At 40.3% G+C, this 25231-nt stretch overlaps 2 protein-coding genes, 1 long non-coding RNA gene and 2 other non-coding genes across 17 annotated transcripts in view; 3 read left to right on the forward strand and 2 right to left on the reverse strand.

Moving 5' to 3' along the window:
* The first annotated feature begins 1782 nt into the window (after positions 1-1782).
* Positions 1783-8356, forward strand: LOC142078724 (uncharacterized). Of its 2 annotated transcripts, XR_012672328.1 has the most exons (7): positions 1811-2133; positions 2343-2372; positions 3214-3248; positions 3365-3475; positions 4317-4423; positions 4946-5099; positions 5975-8356. It is a non-coding gene; the product is annotated as an uncharacterized LOC142078724 (long non-coding RNA). The 2 variants fall into 2 exon arrangements; XR_012672327.1 differs by having other exon boundaries at positions 1783-2372.
* LOC142079851 (small nucleolar RNA SNORD87) lies at positions 4172-4250 on the forward strand. Its single transcript, XR_012672804.1, has one exon. It is a non-coding gene; the product is annotated as a small nucleolar RNA SNORD87 (small nucleolar RNA).
* Positions 4793-4871, forward strand: LOC142079850 (small nucleolar RNA SNORD87). Its single transcript, XR_012672803.1, has one exon. It is a non-coding gene; the product is annotated as a small nucleolar RNA SNORD87 (small nucleolar RNA).
* MCMDC2 (minichromosome maintenance domain containing 2) lies at positions 5090-20583 on the reverse strand. Its single transcript, XM_075141725.1, has 15 exons — positions 16855-20583; positions 16631-16761; positions 14964-15023; positions 14436-14631; positions 13343-13465; positions 13062-13169; positions 11741-11869; positions 10988-11219; positions 9011-9216; positions 8531-8697; positions 7969-8145; positions 7266-7408; positions 6589-6698; positions 5861-6039; positions 5090-5766 (listed from the first exon to the last, which is right to left on the reverse strand). Exons 1-14 carry the CDS (start codon positions 16952-16954, stop codon positions 5873-5875), a joined length of 2049 nt encoding a protein of 682 aa, XP_074997826.1. The 5' UTR covers positions 16955-20583; the 3' UTR covers positions 5090-5766; positions 5861-5872.
* A 137-nt stretch (positions 20584-20720) lies between these two features.
* The window catches only part of SGK3 (serum/glucocorticoid regulated kinase family member 3), a 62037-nt gene continuing 57526 nt past the window's right edge, over positions 20721-25231 (reverse strand). For 9 of the 12 annotated variants that reach the window (XM_075141708.1, XM_075141717.1, XM_075141719.1 and 6 more), the window contains 3 exons: positions 24341-24496; positions 23151-23240; positions 20721-22132 (listed from right to left, as the gene is read on the reverse strand). In XM_075141708.1, coding sequence (XP_074997809.1) covers positions 21962-22132; positions 23151-23240; positions 24341-24496 — 417 coding nt within the window. In that variant the 3' untranslated portion in view covers positions 20721-21961. Of the gene's footprint in view, positions 22133-23150; positions 23241-23275; positions 23897-24340; positions 24497-25231 lie in introns of those variants that run through there. The other 3 variants (XM_075141720.1, XM_075141722.1, XM_075141721.1) reach the window with 2 other exon arrangements.

Here is a 25231-nt window from a genome sequence, read left to right on the forward strand (position 1 = left end):
CACACCCCCAGTTTTTAAAGGCTTCTTCCATTAAATGTAATTGAAAGATTGTGACTGCTTATTCATGAAGTAAGCATGAAAAAAATGGATAGGAATAAGGGTTAGAAACATGGAAAGTTAGGAATGGATGGCTTGGAGAAAACATCTCTACTCAGACTTTTACTACAACATAGGTGGAGTTTTCACAGTAGTCAGAAGACAGCCACTGAAATGGAGCAGCAAACACCAGAGCTACTTTGTACCCACAATGTTTGTACAAATTGTGGCCACATACATGACAATGCAAAGACCTCAGCAGAATTTTATAGACGTATTAAAGGACAGGAAGACTATGCAGAACTACAACAGCAGTGGTAGTGGTTTTTACTTGAGAAAACCTCCCCATATTTATGAGTTGGGATTTTTTTTTTTCTCTGAGACAGATTATTCTGCATCAGCTGCAAATTTTTATGCCTTTTTTTCCAGAGCCAAGACATCAGGTTAGGCAAACCACCTCCTTTATCAGTGCAAGAGCTCTTGTCTTCCAGAAATTTACACAGAGTCAAAGCAGATCCTGTGAACCTGTTTGCTTCAAACCTGATGTTTGGATTGAACGTTACATTTCTTAGGAACAGTTCGTATCCTTGTATACCGAAATACAACAGTTTGGCACTTGGCACTGGAAATATGCATGTGTTTAGGAATAAAATTCTACAATGTTCACACATTGCTATCAAAAGGAACCGTTTTTCATGGAATAACTTAAAGATCTTAGCAAACCTCAGTTATTGTCATCACAGCTTTTCCTTCAGAGGGATGGGTCTGGTAAACTTCACACGGCCATACGCAAACAACCTGCCTATGCAAAACCTGCTGCATACTGACCTTTTCTCCTCATACACACAGCTGTAACCACAACACTGCCCCTCCAGTCATATATTGCTTTCTCTTAACACATACCCTGCCAATCACTCCTTTTTCCTTCAGAGACCGTCAGGACAAAGTATTCATTGTGCTTGTGTAAACTAAAGAATGACAACACCAAAAAGATGAATTTTCCATGGCTTTGACTTCTAGAAGACTGACTATTCAGTGAGTAGCATTTTATGGTTGAAAACGGTGGGTTTTAATACTACTGTTGTATATAAGTCACACCAAAAAGCAAGCGAACGTGCTTCCACCTCCGGTAGTCTTGTTTACCTTCTTCACCCACCTGGAACAAACTCTTCGATTTTCTCAGTCAAACCGCTACCCCGCAACCTGCCCCGTCAATACAGACTTGCCTGTTGGCTGCCAGCTCCTCCAGCCCCGGGCCGGCACGGCAGGCTGCTGCCGAAGGCAGACCGCGGCCCGCGACCCCGGCTCCTGTCAGCGGCGGCACCGCACGCAACCGGCCCGCGCTCCGCTTCTACACTCAGGAGCCACTGCGGACCTTCCGCTGCCTAAACGCCGCGCCAGTTCTCCCGCCCACATTCCAGCCGAAGCACCGTTACGGCGGCTGTGACAGGATTCCCGCCCAAAGGGACCAGGCCGCCCCTCAGGGCTCCCGCGGCCGGGGACAGGGCCCAAGGGCGGGAAGCCAAGGCGCAGGGACGCGCGTGCCACCCGCGGGCCTGGCGCCGGCGGGCTGCGAGGACGCAGCCGGGGCGGGGCGGGGCGGGGGCTCACCACCTCCTCCGCGCCGGCCTCCGAGATGCTGCCGCGACGCCGGGCAGCGGCACCGGAGGCCCACCCAACGCGTGCGCATGCGCGCGCAGCCACGCCCAAGGTCTCTGCAGGCACCGCCCCGCCGGAAAGCGCCGCGGTGCCGCGCGGCTTCCCCGCCCTGGCGCGCGGCCTATTTAGCGGGATCCCGCCGCAAGCTCCCTCCTTCCGCGGGCCTTGCGGCCCTGAGGAGCGGGGCGGTACCGGAGCGGCCGCGCCGCACCGCACCCCGCCCGGGGCGGGGGGGAAGGACATGGGGACGTGGTGTGTGTGGTGGGGACCCGGGACCCGGCCTGCGTTTACGGTGGCCGTGCTGTGGGAGCCTCTTTCAGCGGGCGCTCGTCGGTGGGGCTCCCGTGAAGGCGAGTGCGCGGTGCCGCGGCTAGTCGGCCGCGCGGGCTGGCCCGGTGGCGGGGGCTGCCGGTAGCTCCGTGGCTTGTGAGCTGTTCGGTGCGTGCCTCAGCCTCCAGGATCGGAGCGGCAGCTTGGGCCGCCGAGTCTAATCCCGCAGCGCCGGGGCTGGCTTGCCTCCCGGGGCGTCAGGAGCGGCCGGAGCACCCGAGCCCTGACTCGCCGCCGCCTCGAAGCAGCTCCTGGGCTCATCAGTCCGAGCATATGACTCTGCTGAACAGTGGAGTCATTTCTGATTTTCTTTTTAGAGGAATTAGAAAGATCGCCTACTGTTTAATGTAAGAAATCCAATTCTGACAATTCAAAACAATGAATATAATCTCAAGAACTGAAGGGATGGATTGCTGGCACTGTTTTCTAAACAGTGTAAAGAATCGCTTGAAAGGCGAGTGATTGTCACGCTGTTGTAACTTGGCGTTGGTTGCCAAGCGTCATGGCAGCGCACTAACAACTGCCTTGGCCTGGATGCTAATGGTGGTTTAGTTGAAGCTGATGCTCGCTAGCCACCCAGGCTTTCCAGGGACCTGCTTACCTCTTGTGAGACTAAGATGGACCTGATTAGTACATGCCACTCCACTGGCAAGCTGTCGTTGACTTATCTCTTGGTTCATCAAGTCTTCAAAGGAATGACAGATTGGACATCCAAAGAGAATTGGTTTTGCTGATAAATCATTTTCATTGGCAAATACCTGTCCTCATTCTGAAGATAAATTACCTTTTTTCCCTTTGGGGAATTTGGCAAGTATTGTATGGTGACCTTGACGATGCCCTTTCTGGGTTGTAGGCAGAGATCCAAAATGGTGGGTTCTGGCAGGAACAGGACCCCAGGGCTCTCGGCAGTCTCTGCAGTAATGCTCTCCTGCCAGGACCACACCGTGAGTGCTGACCTTAATTCAACCAACAGGAAAACATGTCAGTAAGTTCCCCAGAGAGCAGCATGTGAACTAGGGCTAAAGGCTGTAGCCTGCTGGGGAACTCCTCTCCCCAGCGGTGGTTCTTCATTAGGAGCAGCATAATAGCCCTGCAATCAGTCATTCTTCATAATGGAGCTTGCTCTAGGTGTTATGCCTCTGTTTAACCTTGATCTCAGCTGATGCTGTCTGTGGTTTTTCTCCCTAGGTAATGATAAAGCCAGCAGTCGGGTCATCCAGTAGGTTGGTATTTCTTTGACTGGCTTACTTTCCCCAAGGAAAAGTTGATGCTTTCTGTTACTGGCTCAGCAGTGGAGTTCTCTGTATCGGACATCTTTTATCTCTTTTCATTGTTTTAGGCAGCAAGTGAAGTGAAGAGATGAGTGTGTTACTGGCTTTGGGAATCTTCAATCTGGATTCTGCTACGCTGTTACCTTGCAAGCAGAAAGATGTCACATGGAGCTACAGAAGTAATTATTTCTTACTGTACTTCAAAATGTTGAGGAAAGCCTCCTGAAATAGACCTAGATTTCTGAAGCTGTTTTATGGCTTGTAAATTCTTTATAGATGGAACAAGGAGGAATATGATTGTTTGCATGTAAGGCTAACAGGTTGAAATTCTAACAAAAAGTGTTATGACTACTATAAAACGTCTAAGACTTGCTCCCCAGAACAAAGCAGGTGCAATCCCAAGAATCCGGAGGGAATTGGAGGGGAGAGGTTTGTAATCGTATCAGAGCATCTAGTTTTTAACTGGGGAGAGAAATAAGACTTCTGCTTTGAAGCATTAACAGATGCTAGTTGGAAGTGAGAGACTAAAGTGAAGAACAGTGTGTTCAAATCACCATCCCTGCTGGCTCTTAACCGTATCAGTCTGTTGGAATATTTTCCAAAGGGAAAGGCGACTACAGCAGTGAGCTTTACCTCTAGAAAGATACTTGGCATCTGGGGCTTGAGTGTAACAGCAGGGAGGGGCCTACGTTTTTGTGCCCAAAGAGTGCTTTTTCCTCTTGTTCCTGGCTATGCTGAATCCATTCTGTGCTTAACAGTTAAAACCAAGATTCTACTTTGATTTATAGAAGCGCATCTCTTGAGACAAACTTAACAAATCCCCTTGTGTTTGATACCTGGAAAAATTACACTAGTCTTATCACAGGCAGGAAACTGCTGGCATAATGATGATGACTCTTTGCCGTTTACCCAACTGAATTTTGTGATGAGCAATGTTGTATCTGATGTGCCAGCTAATTAGTAGGATTTTTCCAGTTTGATTTGCTACCATCATTTCTGATTTTATTTATTCTTTTAAAGGTGCTTATGACATCAGATGACCACCTCCACTGTCTTCGAGCCTTGGGTATGCACATACAGCTAACAGTAGACTCCATCCACTTCTAGAATTATGGGTGTTTAAGAAGGCAAGTTGCTTTTTTACTGTGATACTACAGTACTGGGGCTCCAGTCAGCTACGCTGCGAGCCGGTGAAGGCCTGTACTGGGCATGTTTGCCGCTGTCTGGAGCTGTGCTGGCTTACTTCAGCTGAAGGTGTGGGCTGTGAGTCAAGGACGCTTTGGACTACTGACAGACTATGCTGTCCTTTACTTGTGGTACTAGTCTTCTAATGTTTGCTTAAAACATCACGGGAGAAGCTGGGGAGAGGTAAGGATAAAAAGTTGTGCTCTTTTTGCAGAATTTTTTTTTTTAAGGATATACATTCCTTAAAACACTATTTTTGACAAGTCATATTATAAAGGAATTTTATTTCAGTCTATTCTAGAAGTAATTTTGCTGGCATAATGATGAAATCCTTGCCGTTTACCCATCTGACTGGTTTTTGATGTGTATCTTTGAATCTGAAATGCCAGTAAAGTTAATAACTTTGTATAAGATGGATTAAGCATACAGAAAACTGACTAACTTATTTTGAAATTCTTTTTTAGCTTGAAAACAGCAGCCTGAAATGCAGCACTCCAGTGCTCTTGGAAATGCTTTCATGGCCCTTCCCGCTCCTCAGAAATACTGCTTGATTCAATAGTAAGGCAGAGGAGTAGCTGTTCAGTGAAAATTTGTGAATAATCCTCTAATGAAGTTCAGGTGAGTGTCACTCTAGAAAGGGAAGTGGCCTTGTGGACGCTCTTAGAACTTAGTATGAATATTTAAATGTACCAAATAAATTGAACAAAATTGAATAAATCAAGGGTTAAGACATATAGGAAAACTTGTGTTATTTTGTCTAAATGAGAGTGTTTACAGTGATAGTGGTGGCAGCTTTTCTGCTTATCTCCAAGGCAATTATGTTGCTTGGAGATGTAAAACTAAGATGTAAAACTAAGATATAGCACATCAACCAGTATGGTTATACTTTTATACCTTTTAGAACGTGAGTAATAATTTAAGAAAGTTGGCTTACACTAGAAAGAGTTTTAATGTACTTAAAACTATTTACCCTCATTGGGTGATACATTTGAAAAGGAACAACAGGAAAAACTGCAGAGAGTTCATGTATTTGAAATGAAACATTAGATTCTAAACTCCTGGTTTAATTGTTAGTTGTAGTCTTATTAAAAACCTTGCTTTACTCCTGTCACTTAACTGTGGATGAACAGTGGTAGCCGGGAAGAGAAGTTCAAGTTGTGGCTTTATTCTGAAGCTGTGGCCTCCCAGGATGAAGACATCACTCCTGCCTTCAAATAACACTGTCACAAAACTTGTAATTGAATCTTGTCAGCTATGCTTTATTCCTTAGCAAAACAGCACTGAACTGTCTCACAAAAATATTAAAAACTTCATTAGTTGTATATTTCTAATTGCAGTCTCTCAAAAAGCTAAAGTAGAAGGTTTCAGGCTTTACTTACAGAGTGGAGCTTTCACTCTTCGTTAGTGTTAATGTGAATTCCTGGGCCATATGCACCAATAAACTTCAGCAGTTGATGGTGACACTGCATTAGGTAACTATCTCTCTGTTGCAGGGAGTTTTCATCAGTGAGGTCGAATGGAAATAGAGGATTTGGTGCTATGCATAATGCAGACTTGCCTAAGCAAAGAAGAAATCAAGACTGAAGCTAAAAGACTTGATACACTCTCGCGAGGACTTTGAAGGAAAAAAAGCTGTGACAGGCTACTTAGTAATGCAGTCTTATATGTTACCATTTTTAAGTTACATTATCATTCTTGTCTCACTGCCAAATTTGTGTGTGAACAAATGTGACTGTGATGCTAGATAAACAAAAAACCCACTCAACCCTTGTCTGCTCTTTCCCCAGGGAGGGAAATCTGTCTTTAGTTTAACCTGGACCAATGATAGAGGAGCGATGCCTCATATAAGCCAGCATAAAGGATGGAGGCTTGGTGCTGGCCTGTGGCCTATTTATGTACAGCACTGAGACTCTTTGCAGGGAAGTCAACTGAAGGACTTTTCTTATATCAGTCTTCAACAGTGGAAATTCTGGGCTTTGATTTGAAATGAACTAACTATTATTGCAATCAGTTGATATAAACTTTTTTCAAATTCTTTATTTGAAATATGAAATATGAAATATGAAAACAATGTACCCAAGAGTAAAGACTGAGTTACGTTATTTACCGTGTTTTAGGGTAAGAGACGATTCAAGTAACAAGATGGCAATCAATGCATCTTCCTCAAGTACTTTCTTTCTTAAACTTAGTTTAGTATGAGCCTTAGAGAGGGAAATCCTAAGAGATGAATATAAGCATGTCAGAAATAAAAAATATTGCAGACATGAATGCAGTATGTATTGCCCTGTTTCAAGCACTTCTCTAAATCAAAAGTTAACACTGGAGTGGTTTTTTCCATACTTCAGCTGTGTAAACTTCCCACAAACACTGTGCAGTTATACTTGTCACTGACAAAATACATATTATTATGCATTACTTTCTTCTGCTATGAAAGCAGTGGAACTTGGCGTATTATCTATTGTTAATACTTTTTTGCTTGCATAATACAAAGCTGTGATAATTTAAATCCCATTTTTGTTTTTCTAGACAGCTTTAATAGTGATAATTGTTTCTTAAGTCACTGTTTTCTTGCCTGGCAAAGTTCTTTAAACTATTTTTTTTTTTGCAACATCCATATGTAAAATAAATGGTATTCATAAATGGTAAATAAGATTCTTTATGCTTGAACTTTTCAAAATTTAAAAGTCTCATCTAGATTTTTATTTAACAAGCTCTTGAGCAGGTTAGCACAATTTCTATTTGAAACACATCTGTGTTTCCTTTATTATGAAAAGTGGGACATACAGAATTTTTAGTGCAGATGCTGATAATGTTGATCCATGAATAGAATCTCTTCTCACTCTGCGACTTGCAAGATAGTAGCCCTGAATGAGGTTTTCTGCTTCTGAACTCAGTTCAACATGAAGATTCCTAGCAAACAAAATAAACTAGAGAGACGGTATACATTTTAAATATGTAACTGGGAAATAAAGAATTTAAATTTTTCACACCTTCTAATGTACCAGTGGCATAGTAATATAGTTTGGACAGTATATTCTACCAATAGTTTTTTATAAAGACAGCAGTCACCATTCAGCTATGCATAAGGATAGATCTCAGATACTAAACAGAAACATCTGTTAATTATACTAGAAATATTGACAGTTTATTTAGAATGGAATATCAACTTTTACTACTGATTGTAAACTATGCTGGTCAAAAGTACATATTGGAGATCTGTTCTCATATGAGTGTTAACCTAGTATGTTTTTCAGAAACAAGATCAAACTGAATTTATTATGCTGGCCCTTTTAAAGAACTGAAGCTAATTTTATCAATGATCCCATTAGTGCCAGTGGGAATTTGGTGGGGGGAAAGGGTAGGAAGTGAGTATTAACAGGTTTAAAAATAAGCAATCAGAATGTGCAGAGAGAACCTTGTGATTCCAGAAACAGTATGATATTCCCAAGCATAATGCATTTCTAAATTATTGAGTAGTATCTGTTACCTCCTCATAATCCTGCATTCTGAACTGCTGTGAGACTTTGTACAGCATGGCTTCAGGATTAATGGCTTTTTTCAAGATGTGATGTACAAGAGGAGAAGATAGTTGACACGAAGGAAACTCATTGTAGAGCAAAAGCCCAAAAACATCTACAAGGTTAGGTGGAATCAAACTCACGTCCTAAAGAGAAGACCCAGAGAAAGAAAACAATTACTTTATTTTGGCCTTTTGACTTGTAGAAACATTGCAGTTTTTTCAATCTGAAATGTTCAATATCCATATATACTGAGTCCTGCAAGATTATCCAATGACTTACCTATAATATATGCAGTAAAATTTTGTTTCAATAGTAGTTGTCAAAAGCTATTCTGAATAAAATAAATGATACTTACTTTTGGGAAAGCTAGCTCATTTTAGAAGATACTTGATTTAAAGTCACTTAAGTTGTGTCTTTTGGGAAATACTAACAAATTTGATTGTTTTCATTATTTTATAAGTTGAAATAACCATAAACACAAGTGACTGCTATAGTACAGTTACTGTCATAACAATGCACGTGCTTTACCATCTGTCCAATTAAAAAGTTATCCTTTTGTGTATGTTTCTTTGAGGAAGAATCCACATCTACAAAAGACCAAAAATTGGTCTGAACTGAAACAGTAACTTGTTGGTCAGCCTCTTCTCCATACTTCTTCCCGGGAATGAATACTGTTGTTGTTCTGCTCTCTAGCACTAGGACAGGACAAAATGTGTCAGTTACGTAATTGATCTAGTTCAACTCTAAATTCTAGTCCCACACACGCTATCTGACACCAGTCACGATTATGTATTTCACTGAATTGGCATGATCAATGGATCGCTGTAATGTGGCCTGTGTAGCAAATGTAAGCTTGTAGGACCTTGGGCTTTTTTGTCTTTGTTTCTTACACAGACCGGTTAAAAATAGCTTACAGATTTTCCCCAGCATTTGAGGGCCATAAGCTGGGGAACAAACCTAGCCGTGAATTCGCATGTTTGTTTTGTTCTGTCCCCGGTGTGAGATTACCGGACTGTAGAAGTTCAAGTTTATCCTTTTTATATGAAGATAAGTCTCCTATGTAACAGATACCACCCTTAGCCAGCACAGCACTGCAAGCTTGAATACTAGCACTTCCAGTTCCGTGTTTATCTTTGGACACAGAAGGAAAAATTTCACTAGAAGGTGGATGTCGTAAGCCACGAGGCAGAAGACATATGCTGTAATTCAGAAGCCTAGAGGATTAAATAATTGTCAGTCATAAATTGTTAAATTACTGTTAAATTAATTGTTTAATTGTTAAATTAAGTAATTCTGTCAGTCATAAATTGTTAAATTACTTTATATATATTAAGACTCACGTAGAAACAACAAAAAAACCCTTAACATAAAACCAGTTTATAAACTAAATGTTTTAAGTAAGTCTGAATACAAAGGTAGAAGTCTCAGCTTTCTTGCCAACAGGGCTGTATTTCTTATGGATTTAACATATGAGGCAAATCGTGGTTTGCAGCAGAAGTAATTCTTAGGAAGCCAAAGAAGTCTCATAACCCCATATTGTTAACTCCTATTCCCATTCTACAGAAACTTTTCCAGTGATTTAAAAGGGTAGAGGGTTAGCAATCCTGGCCATCTGGGAAAAAATGAAAAGGCTGGGAACTTGCAAGCTCTGCCTGTCTGGGTTACCTCCTCCCTCCCCAATTCTTTTTGAGAAAGCAGGTATAGAATTTCTTCTTCATCCGCTGTACTATGTTCCTTGGCCCAAAGAGGTTGCAAATTGTCTGTCTAGTTCCAGAATCAAAAGCTCCTAATGATTTTAAGATGTCAGGGCACGATTTATCCTACTATTAATTAATAACTGGGAGAAAATGATGAATTAAAATTAATAAGTATTAATAAATAGGCTATCATACCAATATAAATATGATGTAGGAAATGCCTATTGTCAGGCTACTGACAATAAAATACTATGTGCACATGAAGGACAGTACAAATGACAGTACGGACCAAGATTTACAGTGTGCAACTGTTTTAATATTAACCAGATGTTTTGATTCTCAAGACACTCTGAGTTCCTATGATTTCTCTTATGAAATCTTACTCTTAACCTGGGGAAAGAAGTCCTGCAGCCCACATTTTTTTTTCAAATTTGAACTAATTTCTACAGCTAAATTTTGAAATAGTTAAAAGTTTTTTTTCCACAACAAAAAATACTAATGAATTTGTTGAAGAACTCTCAAATGAAAATAAAATTCATGCCACTTTCAAAGATCATTTTTAAAAATAAAAATGAAGCCCTGTTTTGAGTTGGGGAAGGAGAAAGTAATTTTGATTAAATTAATGTAAATTTAAAGGTAAGCATATTGTACTTTTCTGCAGTGTATGTGAAATTGTGTTAACAGTTTATAGTTGTGTGAAGGGATAAATATATAAAATGCTTAAATACAGAAAAATGTTTTGTAAAAGGCAACAACAGCTGGATTTATAACCTATGTGTAAAGATGTACATGACTTTTGATACATTATCAGTATAGTTTTTATTAAAAAGAGTGAGAAAAATATCAGTATCTATTTACACACTGCTTATTAACGGAAAATGCTGATAGCTGGGAAGTGGTGATGAAAAGGCTTTAAGTGACACAAGATTTAAAAAGTACAGCCCTTCGCTTTTATCATTACCAGCTTCTGGGACAGTCTTCAGTTTTGATTTTAGAAGAATGTTTTATTTGAGCTCTGTTGAACAGGTGCTAGTGTTAAAATCTTATTGAGATCATTACAAGAGTGTTAAGGGGTTTTATTATTAGTGAAGTTCTGATCTAGATTTATCACTTTAAATCAATAAAAATGTCCCAGGGATAAAAACTGGGTATGTTTACTAAGTGGGAGCCCTGTATATTCTTTTAAAATACAGTCTCTTTAGCCTTTCATGTAAGACCGATTCTATTATCTTTAAAAATAATCATGTTTTTAATTCTAATTTATGTGAAAAATAAGGAGTCTCTTTACCTATCAATTACTAGCGTGTCGCTTGTCACAATCAACAGATCCAGATAATCTGCATTTTCTTTTTCACATGTCTGTACTAGACTCAGCAATATTGTGAGTTTAAGAGTATTGTAAGTGCCTGGTGGAACAACTTGAGAAGCAAAGATATTGGCAAGGATGGCAGTAAACCTCCAGCATGAACTTGAAGTCAGTGAGAGCAGATACTTAAAATTGTCACTGACAAAAGAAGGACCTAATGAAAACAAAGTACAGGTTAACAAACACTTCATAAGAGAGCTATGCAGATATATTAGAACAAATCAACAAGTCTTGATACAAAACTTACGAAGGAGGAGTACGTTTATGTATTAAGGACAAATTCAGAATGTAAGCATCTGACACTATTCATTTTACTACTAAAAAGGTAGCAGACATGATCTTCTAAAACTGATGGAATAACAGAGGAGTAACAAACCGAAATATCAGGTTCATGTAATGTATGATTTCAAAGTACCTTCCAATGGACAGGAGAAGTTGGAAAGAGAAGTTGAAGAACTGCAGTAAATAATTATGTTTTTTTCCCAGTGCATGGACACTGGGCAAAAGATATTCTCAACTAACAGTAAGCATACACTTCAGACTGTAAGAGGAAAGTCCCAGAGTAGTTTTGCAATCGGGACCTCTAGATAATAGAAAAACTGTACCAATTCTCAAGATTTTGTTCTAGAAGGTTTTCCCACTTTTTTTACTCAATTTTTAATGGAACTTTCTTACCATTTGGTTTACAGAGCTGTACACTATTGACTTCTATACATGCTGTAGCTTGTATGCCATTTTGTACACAAGCTGGAATTCCTATAATCTTGTAGTGGTTTCCTATTTTCATTTTATTGGCCAGTTCATCTAGAAATGAAAAAAAAAAGGGCGGGGGGGAGCAGTGGAGAAGAACCTGCAGATGTGTTAGGGCATAAAAACAGTTTTAAAGACAGTCAGAAAACTTTTCTTCACATTCTGAACAGTTCGATTTTATGATTTAATTGCAGAAAACAACAGTTGGATGCAAAAGGTAAGGAAGGAACACTGGGTGAGGAAAAGTAGATTCCCGATAAAGAAAATGGATGATGCATTTAGTTCCGCATTGAAAAGAAAATGGACAGTTGTTTGCGAGTATGCGTTCCTACTCTGAAACTTGTAGTGGCACCATTATCAGTTACTGCCCTATAAAAGGTCAGAGAAAAAAACCACAAGATAAAGGAAATCCAAAATACACAGATTTCAAAAAGACACATAAATAGCTTTGGGAACCTTTTCTGTGCATTTCTGTGCATTTAAAAAAAAAAATCACAATTAGTTTTTGGAAATGAGAGTTAGGTCCAACCAAGTATGAATCTCAGCTGTAAGACCCTGTCTAACCTCATTGATCACTGAAGCCAGTGGAAATTTAATGCATGCATAACTCGCAGTATCTCATCCGTAGATTCTGTTTTATATGCAGAGTGTCAGTTTTTAAGTGTCATGATGTTGGAGCTATTTATTTTTCAAGAAATTAACCATATAATTCCATAGACTTTTGGAATGGCAGGGCTTTTTTTGAAGAGAATTAATGGAAGTATGTTGTCAAGTTGTGATTTTAGTTGGATATTCACATTAGAAATAATTTAATGGCTGCAGTGGAAGGTAGTGGTAGTAGAAGCCAAAAATCCTGATGGAATGCAGAAAACAGCTGGATTGAGGAAGGATGTTAAAGATGCATGAAGTTAGTACAAAACCGTATGACCAAAGGAAGTAGAAAGGACGTAAAACCAAGCTGCAGTTAGAATGCGATACTGCAGAGCTGCCTGGGGGATTTTATTTAAACGAAGGTATAAAAGTGAACACAACAGTTTTGCCATGTGCACTCTTCAATCACTTTTGAATACTGTTTAGTCACCTAGCTAATTTTATGTATTTTCCCCCCTAGTTTTATTAAAGAACTGCAATATAAATTATTACTTTCACCATTTCATCCAGAGAAATGGACCTATAAGGAAAATGCAAGGGATTACTACAGTTGAATTCTAAAACATTTTTGACAAAACTCCAAAATTCAGCTTACCTCTCAAGAAAACTGTAAATGTCTGAATCCTAAAATGTGATTTATCATTGGAATATCCTTTCAAAGCATTAAGAACTTTTGCATCAATCATTTCAACTATTTGTTTATCTTTCAAAATAAAGACAAAGAAAAGGTTAGTTCTCTTGAACAGTACAGCTTTTTTTTTTTTTTTAAATGACTAGTGTATTTTGGGGCTTTTTCCACTTAACCGTTTTGCTTACTTATTGTGTAACAGAAGTAGGAAAGTAACAGATCTAAAAATAAAACTGCATAGATCCTACCACCAAGTACTCTAAATTTCATGTCTTCCTGCAGTGGTGAAGAACACAAACTACACACAAAATCATTCCTCACTGTGGCAGATTCCGTAGCTCCAGGCAAATGCACTCTTATGTACCTAAACCCTAAAAAAAAAAGAAAAAAATTACTAAACATTTAAAATGAGGACATGGCTTTCATTTTAAATTTCCTATTAAGAATAGAAGTGATTAAAATACTGGACAGTGAAATTCCAAATTTATCATGTGTTTCTTCAGATAAGCGTACGTTCATATACGATGCTGCCACTAACATGATCTGTATCATTTATTACAGGTTGACCACAAGATGGCAGAACTTCCTACTGCACATTCCCAAGCAGAAAGCTGGGCCCAGCTTTCAGAGCCCCAGGGAGCAAGCGACAGCTGCTTCTGCCTGGCGTGGAAATGACATGGGATAGGTATATTCATTATTAGAGGTATGTGGTCTCATAAAGACATCATTATCATTTATTCTGCAGTCTCCAAACTTTGGGATTTCGCTTCCCTTTTATAATTTTATGGTCTCTGTTACAGGAAGAAGCAAACAAAACAACCTTAAAAGTACCTAACGCCTAATCCTGCAACGATACAAGCACTTCAGTAATATTACTCAAAGTAGTAGTTCCACAGAAGTCAGCTACTCATTAAAGCAAACTTGTCCTATGCTAGAAGCTTTTGCCAGTCACTTAAGCATACTGTTCTGCTTTTTTTTTTATATAAACAGAAACACAGTTTCCAAGGGAAAAAAAAGTATTCTACTAGTTTAACATTTTTTCTTTCAGATAATTTATTAAATTATATTGGCAACATATCTTTGCTCATGTAAACTATCTTCAGCGTGAGGAAAATGGATTGCTGGCATAGTTATGCTCCCGAAACATTTAATAATGCTGAGCAACCACTGGGAAGGTCCGCTGCTTTCAATAAAAATCATGCTGTGCTCATTAGAAAAATGTCTGCATAATAAGACTGCATAGGAAAATGCCTTTTTCATGCTAAGTTTTTAATCCCTGTTAAGTTATCAAAATTATTAAAAAGCTTTTGAAATAGTACTAATTTTTTTTTTTTTTACTACCTTCAGAAAATGGACAGGTTTCCTCAGTACAAAGAAATCTTGCTCCTTGTGTATATTTTGTTACAGTTCCCATTGCAATCACTATTCCTTCAGACATATAAAATCTTTGAGATGTGTAATTAAAGGGAAACGCAGAAAGACTCAGAACATAACTTGGTAAAGGTGGCAAATGTGTTGGTTTCAGTAGTATACTAATCTAACAAGAGACACAATTGCATTAATACCATAAAAATATTTTTTTATTTAAAAATGCTTTACTTACAGGGACAAACACAAAATGTGACATATACCTATTAGAAAAAAAATTCAGAAACGCATAAAGTGTAAGAATAATTAGGTTTCATATTAATTATCTCAAAATTCCTGCAATATGGTTAGGTGAGACTTCCAGCTATTTTTAATTACAAATAATACTACAATCAAAGGGAAAATGAAAACTGAAAAGTTAATACAAAAATAGTATTTGTTAATACTTCACCATACTTAAAAGATTTAAGATCTAAATGGAGGAAAACAATGCAGACTCACCTGGGCCTCTGTCTGCAGTTGTTCAATTAATGATAATGTCTTAATAGCTATGAAACATACCTGTGATTGAAGAATAACTTCATTTTAGAAAGGAGAATCTAGTTAAAATATATAAGTTAGAATCATAGAATCATCGAATCATTAAGATTGGAAAAGACCTCTAAGATCATCGAGTCCAACCATCAACCCAACACCACCATGTCCACTAAACCATGTCCCTAAGCGCCTCATCTACACGTCTTTTAAACACTTCCAGGGATGGTGACTCAACCACTTCCCTGGGCAGCCTGTTCCAAGGCCTGACCACTCTTCCAGTGAAGAAATTTTTCCTAATGTCCAGCCTAAACCTCCCTTGGTGCAACTTGAGGCCATTTCCTCTTGTCCTATCGCTAGTTACTTGGCAGAAGAGACCAAACCCCACCTTGCTACAACCTCCTTTCAGGTAGTTGTAGAGCGCGATGAGGTCTCCCCTCAGCCTCCTCTTCTCCAGGCTAAACAACTCCAGTTCCCTCAGCTGCTTCTCTTAAGACTTGTGCTCCAGACCCTTCACCAGCTTCGTTGCCCTCCTCTGGACACACTCCAGCACCTCCATGTCCTTCTTGTAGTGAGGGGCCCAGTACAGGGGGACAATCACTTCCCTACTCCTGCTGGCCACACTATTTCTAATACAGGCCAGGATGCCATTGGCCTTCTTGGCCACCTGGGCACACTGCCGGCTCATGTTCAGCCGGCTGTCAACCAGCACCCCCAGATCCTTTTCCTCTGGGCAGCTTTCCAGCCACTCTTCCCCAAGGCTGTAGCGTTGCCTGGGGTTGTTGTGGCCGAAGTGCAGGACCCGGCACTTGGCCTTGTTGAACCTCGTACAGTTGGCCTCAGCCCATCGATCCAGCCTGTCCAGGTCCCTCTGCAGAGCCTTCCTACCCTCCAGCAGATCAACACTCCCGCCCAGCTTGGTGTCATCTGCAAACTTACTGAGGGAGCACTCGATCCCCTCGTCCAGATCATTGATAAAGGTATTGAACAAGACCGGCCCCAAAACTGAGCCCTGGGGAACACCGCTCGTGACCGGCCGCCAACTGCATTTAACTCCGTTGACCACAACTCTCTGGGCTCGGCCGTCCAGCCAGTTTTTTACCCAGCGAAGAGTGCACCTGTCTAGGCCGTGAGCCGCCAGCTTCTCTAGGAGAATGCTGTGGGAGACAGTGTCAAAGGCTTTACTGAAGTCCAGGTAGACCACATCCACAGCCTTTCCCTCATCCACTAGGTGGGTCACCTGGTCATAGAAGGAGATCAGGTTGGTCAAGCAGGACCTGCCTTCCATGAACCCGTGCTGGCTGGGCCTGATCCCCTGGTTGTCCCGCACATGGCTTGTGAGCGCCCTCAGGATGAACTGCTCCATAATCTTCCCCGGCACCGAGGTCAGGCTGACCGGCCTGTAGTTCCCTGGATCCTCCTTCTGGCCCTTCTTGTACATGGGCGTCACATTGGCAAGCCTCCAGTCGTCCGGGACCTCCCCAGTTAACCAGGACTGCTGGTAAATGATGGAGAGCGGCTCGGCAAGCTCCTCCGCCAGCTCCCTCAGTACCCTTGGGTGGATCCCATCCAGCCCCATAGACTTGTACTTTTGTCTACTCTTGTCTATATATACTGAAAAATATATGACTTACTGACTGAAAAATCTGTGCAGCTTGTATGGGATTATGAAGAATGTAGTTTCCAAGAGTTGCATCTAATTCAGCAATATCAGAAGGATTTATTGAAATAATGAAACGATAAACAGCATAACTTTGTTTTGAGTCTGTAGGAGCAAAAAGTATCTCAAATAAAAATAACAGAGATTTGTGTAACATTACGTATCAATTTAACAGACTATCTATTAAGTGAGTAATACCATTATATTTTTTGCAATCATGCACGAATTTCTGAAGGCCACCGCTTCTGTCAAGGTAAACAAGGGCAGTTTCCCTCATTTTCTGTATTTCATGATGCATCTTCCAAGAAAGATCTTTGCACTTTTTATCAAAATGTTGTAATAAACTGTGAAGAAATTACATCAGAACTGTCCATGCTACGATAATAATAAAGGTATATATTAACAAAGCCATACAAAATTAAAATAGTCTCTTTTTCACCTATGCAATTCTTTAAGAATTTTTAAAATTAAATGGGAAGTTCTTTCCAGTGACTGAAGCATACATTCCCAAAGTAAATTCCTGAAGAATGCTCTAGTGTTTTCTTTTCTCAGTGAATTATTTCACTGCCCAATTCCCTATCCCATGAAATTAAAGCTTGCATTTAATTTAACCTCCCCTATATATTTTATAGGTATATATCAAAAGTAAGTCTTATCTCTCTTATCTGAGAAGTCTGTCATAGCTGTAAAAAGTGTGAAACTGGGCAACATCTTTTCCCTTTTTTAAATCTGACTTCCTACTCTTCTGTTACCTCCTGTAGCACCTACTTAAGGTGTTGCAGTTGCAAACACTTATTTCCATCCATGTACACAGAAGATCAATTCTGATTCCCATAGACAAAACTTTCACAACTACAGTTTTTGTTTGGAGGCTGTTTTCATTCTTTATTATCCACATCTCTGCTTTTTTTATTTAAGTAGAATCTCATACCATGAAGCAATACTTTGCTGAATTTAAAGGGAGAATTACTAAGGTCAAAATATGGTATTTTGTATATACATATCTGTTTCACGGTCTTACAGATTTTCTTCTACAAAGTGTCCTTTGTCCTTTCTGTAGATGACCAATATGAAATGCCACTTAAATCTTCAAAAATAGACTTAGCTACCTGGTAAAGGTGAAGGACAAGACACAGAATTATTGGACTGATGAGGAAGCAAAGCTCATAGCATATGAAAGATCCCTTGTAGGAGCTCACAGAACTGGCTTCAGGAGGACAAACAGATCGACATCCCAGAGAGGAGTAACTGGCTACCAGCGCAACACTACTGTGGCAGCAGCATAAACCCTGTCGTCTGAGCATCATACGCTGGTAGACGTGCTTAGTACCTGAAGTATTAAATTTTAAGCAGAAGTTGAAAGAGAATTTATAGTAGGGATTTTTTTTTTTTCCTTCCCCAGTTTCTTTAGGATTACTTCTACACAATTACTGCTCCATCCCTTGAAATCTTCAGCAAGAAGGGATTAAATCCACCATACCTCCCTGGAGCCTGTGTCCCCCGGACTAGAAGGAAAGGACACCAAACACGGCTAGGAAGGACTAAGCTATAGCCCAGGTCATTGTGCACTGAACACTATCATCCCCTAAGCTTCAAAAAATAAAGTCTGACCAGTCCCAGACCGGGATGACCTTGTTCATCAGTGCCCCCCCGAGCCAGCTAACTCCACTCAGCTGCACTCCAGCGTGTGAGACAGCACGATACCCAACACCGCCCTCCTGGCTTCAAGCTGCGGCCATTAGCACCCCTTCCTCACAAACCTCACTGGCGCTCTCCCCAGGATGTTCTCCAGGCTTCCTATGCCCCCCTCTTCAGCGCTGCTGTGTCGGCAGCAACGGGCACCGAGGGCGATCAGGCTGCCCAAACCGCAGCGGGGAGAGGGGCCATTACGCTTTCTCCCTACGAAGGAGTGCCCGCAGGAGAGGTGAACGGCACCATTTACGAGGCGGTAGGGAGGAGATGGACAGCCGCAGGACGGGGGTGCCGGTGCCGCTCCCTCACCGCCTCAGCTGGCACCCGCCGCCGGCCCTTGGCGGGCTCGAGCACAGCCGTGAGCCAGCGGCACCGCGCGGCCCAGGCGGGAAAGGCGCCGCAGCTCCCCCTCCGCGCGGCAGCCGCCTGCCCCACCGGCCTCAGCCGCTCACTGCCAACCACTGCCAGGCCGCTGAAGGGCAGCGCCGGGGTTGAAAACAACTCCCTCCGCGCCTTAGCGAAGGCAAAACCCAAGCCCACCCGTTACCCACAGCGGCACCAGCACATCAGCCACCACCTCTTCCAGATGACTCTGCCCCATTAAGCATACAGCTAGCATGGGGTGCCCTGCCTTCGCTTTGCTGTGGCCACAGTCCTAGGCAGGTCACTAGAAAAGGGTCATGCACCGACAACGTAGCAAGTACTAAAAGACAACGTATTTGTAAAACCATTTTCTCCTTCATTAATAAATACTGCATATTTAACTGCTGCCTTTAGCATGCCAGCCATCTGCAAACTTACTTCCCAAGACAGCACCTCTGAACTCTTTCTCTGTTGTATTTCAGTTCATGTTTTTAAAACTGCTGTGCATTTCAGTCAGCCCATCATCTTCTTGCCTCCCTCTCTCTCCTCCCAGGCCAAAAGACCAGGGAGCACAAAGGCAGCACCATTCCTTTGATTCCACAGCACCAGGGAGTACCACAGGTGGTTCCTCTGTAGGTTCTTCAACAATCTCATATCTAGGCTTTACCACAACCAGTGCTTCAGATTTCACTTTTCAGTTCTGTATTGCTGAAGGGGCTACTACACTCTGAACCTAGCTGTCTTACTTCAAAAACCAGTATCAAGAAATGCAGATGCAGAATGAGAGCACTACATAACAGAAGTATTGTGAGGCTTTACTGCTTGATGTTGTACCCAGAGTCTTACCTTTGGAAGTCCTGATCTGATCGAGGCATTTCACAATATGAACTTACAGTAGAAGAAACAAAGTGAACTTGAGCATTGCAAGTGATATGTTTAACACATTCACACTTCGCCAAAAAAGCGGAGCCTGCTGAAGAAAACCGCTTAATAAGCAATTATAAAGCTGTTCTCCCAAAAATAACTACCGCCATTGTTTTCTAAAAAATTTTAAAAAGGGAAAGAAACCCAAAATTTGTGACAAAAAAAAGAACACACAAAACCCCTCATCTAGTCAGGCAGCTAGCTATAGACATCTTGGAAATACAAAGAAACTAAAAGGGGTGCTAGCTCCCACAGCAACAACTCCTGAAGTACCCCCTGTCCTTCCAATCTCTCTACAGTACTGTACTTCCTTGCTGGGAGAAGCAGAAAGCAGCGATAGTGTGTGCTTCCTTGCCATAAAGAAAAGGTAGCCCACAATCATTTCAGGAATATACAGAGTAAAAAATCAGTATGAGAATGGATACTTCTTTTCTTACAATCAATTTCTGCTTTCCAGTCCATCAGAAAGACATATGTGAAAGGGAAAAAAAAAAAAAAAAAAAAGGATAAGGCTGTTGCTTCCAAATGATTGTAACTGCAAGAACAGGATTCATGTAGTTGTTGGTTGCCCTGAACAGCTGCATAGCTATTTCCAAAGAGCGGCACTATGGAAAATGAGCTCCAAGCCACCAGTCCGCTCCCACAAACGATACAGTCCCTTCCTGCCTTCCATGCCAATGTCAATTCTTACTTATTTTACCCAGCCACTCCTTCCAACAGCTCACGTAGCAACTGCTCAGCACCACTTACGCACTATGCAGGAGATAGTGCTATAGGAGATACTTGTTGAGATAAGCAAGGAATCCTGTTTTAGTTTCCGCTTGTCTGGAAAGTTTCACATGTTGTTGACACAACATTAATTTCAAAAGATTTGATACATTCGTTTCCCCAATATTCTCAGTTTTTAACTGATCTTGGTGCAACATAGATAGCATTTCTCTTAGTTCTTATTTTGTCAAAATTTAGATGATTTAGATATTGAAATTTATCTAACATTTAACTCTGGCTACTCATCAGCGTCTTATCAGGCTTCTCTCAAATCAAGGCATTTAGCTGAATGTATTTATGAACAAAAACACAGAACATTTTTGAAGTAACAGACAAAAATAAGTTGTTATTTACAAGTAATACATATAATAAAACTACTACCGTGATAGGCATTTATACACTACAACTGCAGTCAATTTTTGCATTGTTTAAAAAAAATTTCTTTAAACAGAAATTGTTCAGAATTATCAGTTTGTCCATACACGTGTATGTTATGAAAAATACAAGAGCTTTTCACATTTTTAAAATTATCAGCATAATTTACATTTTTGTCCCCTAATATCAAGTGAAGATTTAAAAATGGTGCAAACTGGAACGCAAAGACAAGTAGCTATGAACATTGAAATACAATCAATTTGGAACATATTAGTGTGTCAAACTACAAATTTGTGAAAAAAATCCCTAATATTTGGCATGATCCCCTCACCACCCACCTCCAGAAGGTCAAAGCCAGATAGCCTTTTAAAGTAACAGTGATTATTGCATATTGTATCTTTGGAAAAGCAGAGTTTTAACCAAAAATATTTTTAATGTAGTTGAAATATACACGTATTTATCTCAAGGAGGAAAGAAAAGTAGAACACATGATCAGTAATGCTATCAAATCAATCCAGTTAATTTGTTCCATCCTTGTTTTGAGTAATCCCCCATACCTCAGATAATCCAGTTGAGTGAATGGGTACTTCAGCAAGCGCATGAGCAAAAACCCGGTTTTACATGACCAACTTTTCATTCTGTAGAAGTCCTTTAAGGATCTTGGTCTTAACTTACATTAACCCCTCATTTAAGTGCTGACAGGTAAATTAACATATATTTAAAACTGATGTTAACAGGGAAAACATTTACCTTTTTTAAACCAGGATATACAAAAGACAATTTGCATAGTTACAATTCAAGCACAAAGTCACTGTAAATAGGTACAAAAGCATTTATAAATTTACTAAATTTGCTGCTGTTTGTGCCAGCCAAATCTTAGATAAGTATGAATGTAAACTTGAAGGGGTTGAGGAGAACAGTCAGTGTTTTTGCTTAAAAAATATGTAGAGAACGCTTTTTAAAGGTTTTAAAAATACTTTCTGCAGCAGGAACAAACAGTTCAAACCCCAAAGCAAGCCATCCAAAATGCCCAAATTCCTCCTATACAGCAGAGAAAGTTTGTTTATAGGTTTCAAACCTACATACAAAACGAGGCACTAGTTACACTATTTTGGAATGTGTCCATAACCCTAACATTTCAGTTCACCCCAAGACTTCCAAAACATTGTTGGCTTCTAACTTCCTAGGAAAACATATCTTCAGAAGGTGGTGCATAAGAAAATCCAACAAATGCATCATCTGCCTCTAGGACACTGGCATTAACGATGTTGTAATCGGAAGAAACACAAACCGAGTATGGGACCATTTCTTCTGTAAACACTGCATCAAAATTCCCAATATCATCCGGTCCAACCTAGAAAACAGAAAGATCTATCAGTTGTCATATTGATACCATGTTTTAAACTTGTGCTTGTCCTTTAGATTTCAAGTTTAACTTTTGAGGCCATCTACTTTATGCTGTTCTTTCCTATTTAAGTACAGGAAATTTAAGGAAGCACACCACAGCATCCCTGAAACATTTACTAAAAACCTGCCTGTTTCTTTCAGGCTGGAGTTCAGGCCAAAGCCTACACACCTTTATGATCTGATAAACCTAAGAGAGAGACATTTCTTCATATTCCTTAAATGACTGTTAGGGAGATGCAAAAACTAACACCACCACCCCCCCAAAAAAAACCCCAAACCAACCTCCAAAACCAAAACTCACCCAAAAAAAAAAGACAAACCCATGCCCCACCAAATTCTCTTTCTCCCTTTTCCATCAGTAATACTTCAGATGTTAAATTCTAGCAACCGTACTGTTGTTATGATAGATCAGCTTCCCAGTAACACATCTAAGAACTAAAGCATATTAATATTTAGTCACAGAGAGAAGAGACAAGACAGCTTGTTCTTCACCAAACATAGACTCAACAAAAGGCGATGCTCTCATTTGACTTTAGGAAGGACTTCCTCCCCTTCCGGCCCCCCCCAAGTTTTTGAGCAAGCACAGGTTGACACAGTTTAAACTGATGGGAGGAGAAAGAAAAGCTGCAACTAAGGCTTAATAACTACAAAAAAGCAGGAAATCAGTCTTTTGGAAAGTTTTCAAATAAAGACACTATCTGTATTTTCTTCTTTGGTCTTCAGACCCCACAAAAATTGACAGTACTTTGACAGGAATGAGCAGAGGAAACAGTGATATGTCAAACTGAGTTTTAAGTAAAAAAAGACAGTATCACGGCTCAAAAGTGTAACTGCTCAGAAGGCCAGTCAGTACTGGAGGGGGTTCCCATTCTTCACCATTCTGAAACAAACATTCTTTGACAATAGATGAGCCCTCAAAGGCAGAAATTTGGCAGGTATGAACTAAAACAGCACCAGACACCTACCACATTAGGATTAAATGGTGGTGGAATCTTCTTCTGAAGAAGATCAGTCCAGCTGAGAGATTCAAAGAACGGGTGTTTCTGAATTTCAAGCTGCAGTAAGGAATAAAGATTTTAGGTATTTCAGAAATCCATCCTGCACATCATAGTAAATACTACTTCAGACTGCATGCACATAAGGAAGTCAAGTGCTTCATCAGTTTATTTATTCACATATTTACTTTGCAATAAAAGCTGTAGTTGGTAAAAAGAGCAAATGAAATTTCTTAGCCTGCCTCTACAAACTGGTTTCCTTTTAAGATCGTATTTTCTGCTTTTAGGCCTTAAAATCAACGACCTTGAAGTCTACCACAGAGCAAGAATGTTTTCTGTTAGTATCTCTGCTCCTGCCTTAAAGTTTTGTTAGTTTTTGTAAAGCAGATCATTGTCTGAGAAGCAGCTGCTTCAACAACTCCGCAATATGCTTACTAGTTATGAAGCAGCAAACAGCTATGCTAAATACTACCATCCTTTCATCTTGCTCCACACTGTGAGAATATACGATGTCATAGTCTAAATGCTCTGCTGCAAGGTCAACAGACTACCTAACATTAAGGCTGCAAACAGAAGACTATGAAGATCTCACAATTAATGGATGGAAGAAGTCCTTCTAGATCATTCCTCATTGCACAGTTCTGAAGACATCTACACCTTCTTGCAAACAAAGTTTTTGGTCTTACACTGGGAGAACATTTGCCATGATTTTAAGGCTAAAAATAAAAAAGAGCTGCTGTTTGCAGGGTACTAGTGTTCCTCTTTATCTGAAGACTGTTTTTCATGTAGTTAGTTAAACTGACATTACCAGTAAATAGCCTTTTCTTTTGATTATTTCCCAGTTTCACTGCGAACAGTGAAACCTACCTTAGTACACCTTAGTGACTACTACACCAGGAATTGTGCTTCCTTTGCTGGCAGGTACAACAACAACCAAGCTCAAAATATTTATATCCCACGACAATCATCGCTCTCCTGTCCCCAACAACTTTCAGGGATTGACCACACTGGTGTCTTTAATGAAGAAATAAAAAGGAGGAGAACAGAGACAGCTGTAACAGAGCAATCTCTATCTCCAACTATTAAACCTGTGCTGTGCACATAAATTTGGGATAACCCTTTAAACGTGGTATGGCTTGATAATTTAGGACATTACATACAAAATCTTCCCTTGCTCCAAGTCTGCTTTGCCGATCTTTCTCTAAAAGTTCTTCCAGAATAGACCAGGCTGTAAGACTGATTCCTGGGCGCAAAACTAGGGGTTTATGAAGAATATTCTCATACATCTCAGCAACATCACGGCAGTAAAAAGGAGGCTAAAAAATAAAAGTTATACATGAATTTGAAGCCACATGCAGCATTTTGTTTCATGCGTATGGATCAGTAAATAATTCTGTAAGAAATACAAACTGCTAGCAGTGAACAAGAAATCTACCTCTTCTTACGCACTACTAACTTCTAATTCTGCTATCACCATTGCCAGATCTTTACACTTGATAGCTTCCCCACCCACCTCCTCTTCTCCTAACATGTTCTCATACTCATGAATAGCCATAGGTGCCTCCAGCTTCAAAGCTCCCATTGAACTTGCTTGAAAAGAACATGAGTGTGGAAAAACAAATCTATCTCCCTGTTTAAGGTCCTATGGGAGGAGATAAAACTCAAGAAAACTAACAGAAGAGATTGTTACTGGAGTGACTACGTATGACTAGAAGAAGCATAGTAAGATTTTTTGTTTTAATGCTGCATCGAGAAGTGGAAAAGCTAGGAGAAATTCTGGGAGACTCAAGTGAAAAAAAGTCTTTTAATTTTATTTATTCCACCATTTGGCAAAATTTCACTTGTAAGTTTGTTTTTTTTTATTGGGTATTATCACTGTTGATTCAGTTTACTCTCACATTCCCTCAAAGTGATGACTACTTCTCTTCATTGGAGTTGATGTCCAGCAGCTCACTGGAAAGCAAAATTTTAGACATCAAGAGGCAATACAAAATCGAAAAGAGAAAAACAGGTGCTATGTTAAGTATAAGACAAACTGTTCATCCATTTAA

The sequence above is a fragment of the Calonectris borealis genome, chromosome 2 (assembly GCF_964195595.1).
Source record: "Calonectris borealis chromosome 2, bCalBor7.hap1.2, whole genome shotgun sequence".
Classification (NCBI taxonomy): Eukaryota; Metazoa; Chordata; class Aves; order Procellariiformes; family Procellariidae; genus Calonectris; species Calonectris borealis.